General features: G+C 37.5%; 1 protein-coding gene across 3 annotated transcripts; it reads right to left on the bottom strand.

Annotated features, from left to right (window-relative positions):
* Positions 1 to 3,749: 3,749 nt before the first annotated feature.
* On the bottom strand, positions 3,750 to 9,636 carry FAM229B (family with sequence similarity 229 member B). Of its 3 annotated transcripts, none has more exons than XM_043964325.1 (4): positions 9,506 to 9,636; positions 5,473 to 5,634; positions 4,558 to 4,696; positions 3,750 to 3,966 (listed from the first exon to the last, which is right to left on the bottom strand). In XM_043964325.1, exons 3-4 carry the CDS (start codon positions 4,680 to 4,682, stop codon positions 3,849 to 3,851), a joined length of 243 nt encoding a protein of 80 aa, XP_043820260.1. In that variant the 5' UTR covers positions 4,683 to 4,696; positions 5,473 to 5,634; positions 9,506 to 9,636; the 3' UTR covers positions 3,750 to 3,848. The 3 variants fall into 3 exon arrangements, with proteins under 3 accessions (XP_043820260.1, XP_043820258.1, XP_043820259.1); XM_043964323.1 differs by having other exon boundaries at positions 5,473 to 5,631; positions 9,506 to 9,627; XM_043964324.1 differs by lacking the exon at positions 5,473 to 5,634 and having other exon boundaries at positions 9,506 to 9,633.
* Positions 9,637 to 9,712: the final 76 nt, after the last annotated feature.

The raw sequence follows: 9,712 nt of genomic DNA, 5'->3' as shown, positions 1-9,712 counted from the left end.
CTCCAGGCCAACCTCCTCTTCCACAATTCTCTTTCTGACCTTCTATGTTGTCTTGGGATGGAATAATGTCTCACACTGACCTTTTGATAGTTCTCATTCGATTTGAGGCATTAAAGTTGTCTGGAGAGGAATGTCGGTAGAGCTTCTTTATTCTACCTCCTTGGCTCTGCCCTACTCCAGTGATCTCTGAGGTATGAACATTTTAGTCATTTGATACATTAGTGTTCCCATCTTCCCATAACCCCTCTAATATTGACTATTCCCATGTTTTGCAATCTTTGCCAATTTGTAGTATGAGGTAAAACCTCAGGATTATTTTCATTTGCATTTCTCTTATTATTAGTGATTTGGAGGACTCTTTCATACACTTAATACTTTGCCAATTCTTCTTTTGAAAACTATTTGTATCTTTTGACCATTTTTCTATTAGGAAAAGGCATAATGTGTGTATACACACATACATGTAGAGATATATTGATATAGATAGAAGATACCTACATATTGGAATCTTTTTAAGGAATCTACTTTTAGTGTTACTTATCCTTTTTAGTTTCCAGTTAATCTATTTCTCTAATTTTTTATTTCTTTCTGTGGCCATTTTAGAGTTCTTTGTTAGCTTTCTATTTTTTAGGTACATATTGAGCTCATTTTTTTGTTAGGGTTTTTTGTAGGAATATTATTTTTCCTCAAGGACTGCTTTAGTTCCATCTCAGAAATGTTAGCATGTTGCTTTATCATTTTCATTTTCTTTGACCTATTCATTATTTAGTATTTCATTGTTGAACAGCTTCATTTGGGTCTGTCTTTTTTATAAGCTCCCTGAACTGATTACTATTTTTATGGTTTTATGGCCTACTATTTGCCTTTTTATATTTATTTGCATTCCCTGTGCTTTAATACATGTTTCATGTGGTGATGGGATATACATATTTCTTTTAGCAGTCCCATTTAGAAGACACCATGTCTTTTAGCTCTCTATTGTCCAGCAATTTTTTCACTTCCATTATTTTCTCTTTTATTTATCTGTGAGACTTATTCAGAACCGAGAGAGGGGCATTGAAATTTCCTGTCACTATTATGTCTTCTTGTAGCTTTGCAAATGATTTATGAAATTTAGATGTAAAGCTATTGAAGTATATCAATTTAATAATGATATTGGTTTGTTATCTATGGTTCCTTTCAGCATAATGTAATTTCCTTGTTTGTCCATTTTTGTTTTGAATGTTTGCTTTTGCTTTGTCTGATACCATGATTGCAGCTCCTTTTTTCCCCAACACTTCATTTTTATTATGATTGTCTTTTTTAAAAAATTTTCACAACAAACATTTTTTTCCAGTTACATGTAAGGGTAGTTTTCAACATTCATTTTCATAAGATTTAGAGTTCCAAATTTTTCTCCTTTTCCTCCCTCCCTTTCCTCCCACCTCCACAAGACAGCAACCAGGTTATATATATACAATCCACAAGTGCTCTTTTTATCAGTTCTTTCTATGGGTGTGGATAGTAAGTTTTGTCATTAGTCCCTTGGGATTGTCTTGGATCTTTGTATTGCTGAGAGTAAAGTCATTCACAATTGCTCATTGAACAATACTGCTGTCACTATGCACAATGCCCTCCCAGTTCTGCATACTTCACCACACATGAGTTCATGAGTCTTTCCCAGTTTTTCTGGAATCATCCTGTTTGTCATTTCCTATAGCACAATACCATTTCACTACAATCATATACCACAGCTTCCTCCTTCATTCCTCAATTGATGGGCATTCCCTTGATACTCAATTCTTAGCCACCACAAAGAGTTGCTATAAATATTTTTTGTACAATTTTTCCCCTTTTCTCTTTTTAATGATTACTATTGTTAATTTTCCCTTCCATCCTATTCCCTTCCCCATAATATTTATTGTCATCCATCTTCTTTCATCCTATCCCTCTTCAAAACGGATTTGCTTCTGTCTGTCCCCTCCCCCAATCTGCCCTTCCTTCTTTTGCCCCTCTCTCTTTATCCCCTTCCCCTCCTATTTTCCTGCAGGGTGTCCCCACCTGGGCCACTGCTACTCAAGCCTACCTCCTGGTTCCCAGCAGAGGTAAAAAACCCAAGTTCTGCCTCAGTACCAGCATAGACCCCTGTAGTCTCCCCGCTGCCAAAGGCTCAGCCCTCTCACTAGACAGTGAGCTTAGTTCCAGACAATACTGGCACTTCAGCTGATTCAGAGGCTCTGGGGGTCTCCTTCTCTGGTGAGGCCTTCTTGGGACTGGATCTGTGTCAGAGTGACTGTGGGGTTGGGCTACACTCCTGTCTCAGCACAGCAACTCCCTCCTTCTGACCTTCCAAGCTGTTCTTGGTTAGAAGATGATTTCAGCACATTCTTCTGTGGATTTTGCTGCTCCAGGCATTGTCCTATGGCATTATTTGGATGGTTTTTGGAGTGATCATGTCATGAGTTCGAGAGCTCACTGCCTTTCCTCCGCCATCTTCTTTTTTTTTTTTTTAAGTGAGGCAATTGGGGTTAAGTGACTTGCCCAGGGTCACACAGCTAGTTAAGTGTTAAGTGTCTGAGGCCGGATTTGAACTCAGGTACTCCTGACTCCAGGGCTGGTGCTCTATCCACTGTGCCACCTAGCTGCGCCCCGCCCCCCCATCTTCTTAAAATGTTTCTTTTAAGCAAGATTGAGGTTTTATTTTCTTATCTAATCTGTCATTCCTTTTTTTTTTATTGTTTAATCCTTTCACATTTAAGGGTAAAGTTATATTATAGGTCATAAACCTAATAAGTTTATATTTTCTTCCATTTTTCTCCAATATTGGGCTCTTCCAAATCAGGAATTTCTTCCCCTCTTCTTCTGTAAACACAGTATCTTCAATTATTTTAGCTTAATCAATTTTTAAGACAATTCTATTCCTGTTGGCTCTCCTCTCCATTTTCAAGCCCTTTTCCACACACACATTCTGTTACCATTCTGTTAGTTTTGCTCATTACTTTCTTCTTGTTCTTATCCACCTAATTTCTTTCCCTCTTTAGCCAATTAGAATTCCCTTTCTCCTCTTCAGCCTTTATGTTTTCAAATTTTCATTTTATGCTTCTTCTTTCTCTCATTCTCTTCATTATTTATCTTCCCTTTCTATTCTAGACATTTTGTTTTCCTTTAATTAATAGTCCTAATACTTAGTCTTTATTCTCTATATTTCTCATGGCTCAAAATATCTGAATTTTCTTCCTCCTGGATCTTTGGTTAACTTCAGCCGCTTTTTCCTTATTTTCCCTTATCACTCACTTTCTGACTCCTTCTCCTTTAATGGGAATTTCCCTAAGGACTGGATGTCAAAGTCTCAGCCTTCTATCTCATTCTAAACAATTGACTTCAGGGTGAGGGGGGAACCAAAAACTGGCCTCTATTTGGGTGTTAGGCATTTTCCCTCAGGTTTAATGGAGTGCCACAGCCACACATGTGTCATGTTCCCTGTTACTCAATTTTCTGGCTGAGTTCCATTGTAATGAAATTTAACTAAAGAATAACTCAAAAATAACAGAGAAGACTATCTAGAACAAACTGAAGCTCAGATGCAGTTATCTCAGCAAAATGGTACCATCAATTTAGTATAATTTATCATACTAATGGTTATTTCCTTTCATACAGATAATACTTGACTATATATTGGCCCTATTGTATTTAATAGGCATTTTTCCTCTGTTCCCACCAATAACAAATGACAAGTGAAAACCGTTGTGAACATCCAATGGTGTCACCACTTTTATTTGTTTACCAGATCATAAAATGATACTGGCCCATTACCTTGACCTAGTCAAACCTCTACAAAAGCCTTATGATGATCTTCACCAAAGGAGCGGCTATTTAGGATGCATTTCCTTGCTGCTCTGAGCAGGTGGTTTTCTCATTGTCGCATAAAGATTGACAGGAACATCAGTGATTGTCAGACAGTGACTTCCAGGGCATCTTCGGAGTTGCCTACATGGGGAAAATGACATCTATTTAGTTGCCTACCAGAGGAAATGATACTATGAAATGCTAAAATCTGACTACTCATTCTCCTTTCTTAAATCAATTTTAATTTCTTTAAATGCCACTGAGTAATTATATAACACAGTAGCACTGATGAGGCAGAAATCAGACTCGCATTCCGGCAAAACTTTAGCTATTGCTACCATTTTAATCACAGGAAACTGATAAAAGCAAACAAAAGGCAGGCTTCCAGATGCTAATTTATAAAGACATCTTATGTTCACCAAATGGCAATTAAATGTATGGATGTACAAATAGGTGCTTTCATGGATATGTATTTTATATCTTTTAAAAATTCATTTAAACCATACAATATCTGGAGAAAGTTCCAAAACTGAGCATAATACTACATATAATATATTGATTCTCTCAACACTACTCTCTAATGAGCAACAGAAAAAGCTACTAATTTAGTGATTTTTGTAAATTTCCCCTTGTTCTGCCAACATTTACAGTTAGCCAGACATAATGATGACCTTAACAAGAGTTCAGATTTGCAGTGTAACACATATACAGTTAGTTGATCGGTAAGTCTACCTGGTTGGTGGAGTCTCTTTCCTATACCATGCAGTACTGGAGCTCAGGCCAGGTTCAGGACCAATTGAAGAATCTCCTCCTTCCACTGGAAACCTCCTTGGCTGAGTACCAAACCGAAAAGGCATAATTCACTGAAAACCTAAATTAGAAATCAAAGAAAAAACACACAGTGTCCTTTTGTCCCTTTAAACTTTTGTAATTTATATTATAGGCAGGATAGAATTTATAACTCTTATTTTAACTCTCAGTTGTCTCTATGTATTCTTATTTCAATTCCAATGACAAGCAATCACTACCATAGGTAACAGTAAACTCTCTTAAGACTAACAAAACTTAAATTCACATAAGCTATAATTCAATGTGCCTTTAAATGCCATTTATAAATTACTCACATCACGACTCCTTGAAAATTGCTCCCTATTATCTAAAGCCTAGCCTTCCCTTCAAGGCCCAGCTTCAAAGCTTTCTCTAGAGCCTGACTGCTCCCTCCTCTGATTCCTATAATACCATCTATGCCATGTATTTGTCACTTAACATATACTAGACTTGTATTATTGCTTATCTTTTTATATGTATGTGTTGTTTGTCCAACTAAATTTTAAGTCCTTTTTGGGCCAATACTCTATTGTATTTCTATGTATTCCTAGCACCTAACACATTTCCTAATAAATATTTGTGGTTGTTGATGATGAGAATGATGATGAACTTTAATTAATAAAGTTTAAGCATTTACAAATTTTAAAGTGCACAAAGACTTTAGGGAGGCCCTCCAGTTGCTACGGACCCAGTGAAAAGTTGTATTTTTCCACGGCTTAAGAAAAATTTTCCAACTAGGTAAGTTCAAGAATCAAATGTCTTTTTTGAAGGGATTAAAACATGGTTTTGGCTAACTAAGCCAAAGATACATACACTTACCAAAATAAGTGAAGTTTGATTCCTGTAGAGGCTAAATAAATCAAATGCTTCTACTCTCCTTCCATAGGAGGATGGAATGTGCCAAAGGAAGGCTGGTCGAATGAGCCAGTGACACCCAGAAATTATGACATCAGAGAATTCTTTCACATAGTTTCCTACCTGCTAAAGAATAGAAGTTTTCATTCTGAATTCATGATGGGAGCATTAAACTGAAAAGATTTCTGTTTAGCTAAGAGAGCTAACTGCCCTTAAATTTTTGGTTGGGGTTTTATTATCTTTTGCTTGTTTGTTTTCTCAAATATTGTGGAATAGGAAATGGCTAAACATAATTAAGGCCATTATCAGACATACAGGGCTATCATCTAAATCTGTGTTCCAGATCTGAATCTTTTCAATTAACACAAAAATACATACATGACTTCATATCCCAGTTTCCCTGGTTCTTTCAGGCCTTACCCTGCTTAATGGCCCAATCATGATCTCTTTACCCCACTTCCCACAAGGCTCTAATTCCCCAAACTTCTCACAAATAATATAGTTTCACATGAAATCAATAGCAAATCATAAATTTTCAACTTACATACTACAGATAAGAAAAGTGAATTTGGCACTTCTTCCAGTAAGCGATCACTAATTTTAAAGACGTTTATTAAAACTGACCCAACATTTTCAGAATTAATTTAACCCTTAAAAACAACTGCCACATCTGAATTAGCAAACCATTTTTCAGCACAAGTGAGAACTAAACTTTCTAATGTATAATGAAAGTTAAAAGGTTATCTTAATAAAAATTTTCACATTAAGTTTTTTGTGTGCTCATTATTCTATTTTCATGTGGCATGTTATAAGAAACTCATCTTACTCAAGCTGCTCTGTCTTACCTCCACTTTCTTTTTTGCCTTACTACTAGCTTGACATCTGTGAGCAAATTAACCACAAGTCTGGTTGGTTGGGAAAAATCCACGTGACTGTGTCATAATAGTTCAGATAAATTGAGGTCACTGCAGGTCATTATTAGCTAATGCTAACACTAAATCCTTACACTGATTGGCAACCTTTTCTGTGGTTTATATAACTAGAAAATTATCCTTAAAAGTATAAAAACAGCTTTTTGTGGAAGTAGGATATGATCTTATTTTCACTTTCTGCTTCTTCCACCACTACAATGATCAATGACCCTTTAGCAACTACCAAAAACAATTAAGCAATGTTTTGACATATTTTTTTCCATCTAATTTCAGAAATTTTCAAATGAATCAATTATTACTTAAACTGGTTTTTCTGAAAGTTTTTCTACAACAGGCCCTAAAGATGGCATTCTACTCCAACAAAGAACTGGAAATTTAGGCATTTGAGCACAGGCAAAGAAGGGGAAAAAAATACAGCATGAATCTTGAATTAGAGTTCATCTAGTCAAATCCTCTCATTTTACTGATGAGGAAACTGACAAGGCTAATAAATGAACAGAAAAACTTTTTTAACTGTACTTTCATTGGTATATTGGAACTCACAGCAAAGAATTAAAGCAGATCTGCAGCTATTCAACAATTTAATAGTTTTAAATAGTTAAATAAGACTATAAACATTTGATTGATTTGCCTGGAGTTACAAAGCCAACAATGTATCTATCAGATGTCGAATTTGTAACATCCTGAGTCTGAGGTCAGCTTTCTATCCACTTCCATGCTGCCTCTTAATCAATACATCAATCAACACGGACCTATTGTTACTATGTGCCAGGCATAGTGTGAATGCTGGGAACAAAAGTATAAAGCATAAAACAATCCCTAATCACAGTTTGCATTCTACTGGGACAAACTGCTCATTTCCAGGAAAATAATAATAATAAATTGCAGATAAATGAGGCCTCTTTAATCTCTTCTAATCTCCCTTTTCATTTCAAACAAATGTGAAATATTCACTGTTGAATGCTATGAATGTTCTACAGGTGAAAATACAACAGGAAATCATCAGTAGCTACATTTTATGTACTGAATAAATACAATTTTGTTTGGCCAAAAAAAAAAATCTACAAAACTGATTCCTATGAAAACAGTGGTAGACAAAATCAAAAGCCAAATTTTAAAGAAGTGTCAAAAAATAGCATAAGAGTAACCTATTTTATGTGAGACGAAAAAACACACCCCTTTTGTTGTTATCTAGAATAATTAAAGTGTAAATAAGGGATAAAAATGGTAGTCACTACTCATTTTATGGCAGTAATATATAGGACTAAGAAGAGAGTGGTAATTTCATAAGTATAGAGAAGCACTTAGTTGAATTTTTTGAGCAGCAGATGGTTAATAATTGCTTGGGGCCAATATCAAAGCACTAAGTGTGAATTTCCTAAAATGTTATGCTAGATAAAACACATTAATTAAGACACCATATCATAATCAAAAAATGACACACTTTTCCATCACTAATGTAAAGAAACTGCAATAAGCCAAAAACAAAAATAAAACCCAAAAATGATATTCTCCAGGAAGAAATGGTTAAAAGTTGATTTTTTTAAAAGAGGAAAATTGGAGAAAAAGAGGGTTTGGGAGATATAAAAAGTGTGTGCATAGTTTGTGTATGTATTCCAGAAACATTTCTTGAAAATACTTTCAAATTCTGCACAATACAAAATCCCAGCCAGTCTTGCACGATAAGAAGAATTCAATGAAATAAAATACTGGTTGCATCTGCTGATTCACATTAAGCCTATACTTTATTGGGGGAGAGAAGGAAACTACAGAAAATTTCTAGGTGCACAACCCTATTAACCACCTTAACAGAATGCTTTTTTTTTTATTCTATCTGTTATGTGCGCTGGTAACCATGGCAACGTTCTCTAAATCACCCACACCTCTGCGGCAGCAGGATACAAAGCAAAAATCTAGATTTTTTTTTCTTGCACCATGTACTTCTTGCATCAGCTAAATGTTAAGATTTTAATTCCTCACCAAGTTGGCAAAAATATTCACGTAGAGTTCCAAACATTAGTATAGGTACACTGCTGGGCTTTAGATGACAAATATGGAATAAGAAACCAGCTCTACACTATCGCTGAAAGTATTCCTAAAAGTCCGCATCAAGATCACCGGATCTAAGATCATAGCAAGGTTGGTCTGAATCACTTTCAACATAACTTTTTCAAGATGACCATCATCATCATCATCACCATCCTATTTTTGAATAGCACCTCATCGTTTTTGAAATACTTTCACATAGATCATTTCCTCTTTACAATAACCCAGAGGTAGGCTGGGGAGGTAATATTATCCTCGTTTTAATGAGGAGGAAACCCGCTCAATGAAGGTTAATTTGTCGTTATAATCGGTAAGCAGAACTAAGAGGATTAGTTCTCAATTTAGTGCTTTGTTTCCCCACTCCATTTTGCCTTTTACTTCTGACAAATCAGTGGTTTCATGCAATACTTTGGCAGAGTTCGGCCTTGGGCACTACAAGGCTTTCACTGGTAAAGGGAAATGAGGAAGACATCACTACCAAAACATACCTAGCAATACATCCTTTTATGGAGTTAATGAGTCCTAGAAAATCAACTGACCATCCCTACCTGGAGGGATCAGAGGAGGTGGCATCCTATTAGATTAAACCCGAGCCCCCACAATTGTTTCCTGGGTTTACACACTTGAGGGCTGCCTCCTCCTACGTCAGAAGTCACCCATACACGCCTAAATAAACACTGGGAAAGACCCCTCCCCTTCCTGGAGCTTAATAAGACACACTCCCTCCCGAAGGATTGGATTTCGCCTTTTCTCTCTGTAGTCACCTCCCCTCGGGGTCCCACCCCCCATCCCCCACGCCCAAATCCCAGGCTCGGCAGTTGGTCTGTCCGCTTCAATGTCTTTGTCCGTCGGGGCTGGCTAGGGACACAAGGTGCCCGGGTTAGGGCTGATAAAACTTGCGGGGAAGGGGGTGGCCACGGAAAGAGACGCCCTTCTCCGCCGCCCAAGGAAGGGTGAAACTGTGGACAAGGAGGAGCAGGTGACGAACGCGGTGAACCAAACCAACAATCTTGAATTACCCGCTGGTGCGGGCTCCGGAAACCTCCGACACTCCGACTTCAACGTTGAGGGCGCCCAGACTGGAAGCCAGGCGAGGGAACGCGTGCCTGGTCGCTATGGCAACAGCTAGGACGCAGGTGCCCTCGAGCCGCCTTCCGTTGCTCCGCCCCCCCACCCCCGCCCCCGGCCGGCGTCGGCGCGCAGCGCGAGGCGCAGGCGCAAGCTGG

The sequence above is a fragment of the Dromiciops gliroides genome, chromosome 4 (assembly GCF_019393635.1).
Source record: "Dromiciops gliroides isolate mDroGli1 chromosome 4, mDroGli1.pri, whole genome shotgun sequence".
NCBI classification, from domain to species: domain Eukaryota; kingdom Metazoa; phylum Chordata; class Mammalia; order Microbiotheria; family Microbiotheriidae; genus Dromiciops; species Dromiciops gliroides.
Note: the sequence above shows the minus strand (reverse complement) of the source record. Positions and strands in the feature narration are given on the sequence as shown.

Bases quoted from the DNA above. Each gene is read 5' to 3' on its own strand.
- FAM229B (XM_043964325.1), bottom strand. From the start codon at position 4,682: ATGCCTTTTCGGTTTGGTACTCAGCCAAGGAGGTTTCCAGTGGAAGGA. The intron at 3,967-4,557 runs GTAGACTTACCG...TTCCCCATGTAG, and splicing joins AAAGAGACTCCACCAACCAG to GCAACTCCGAAGATGCCCTG.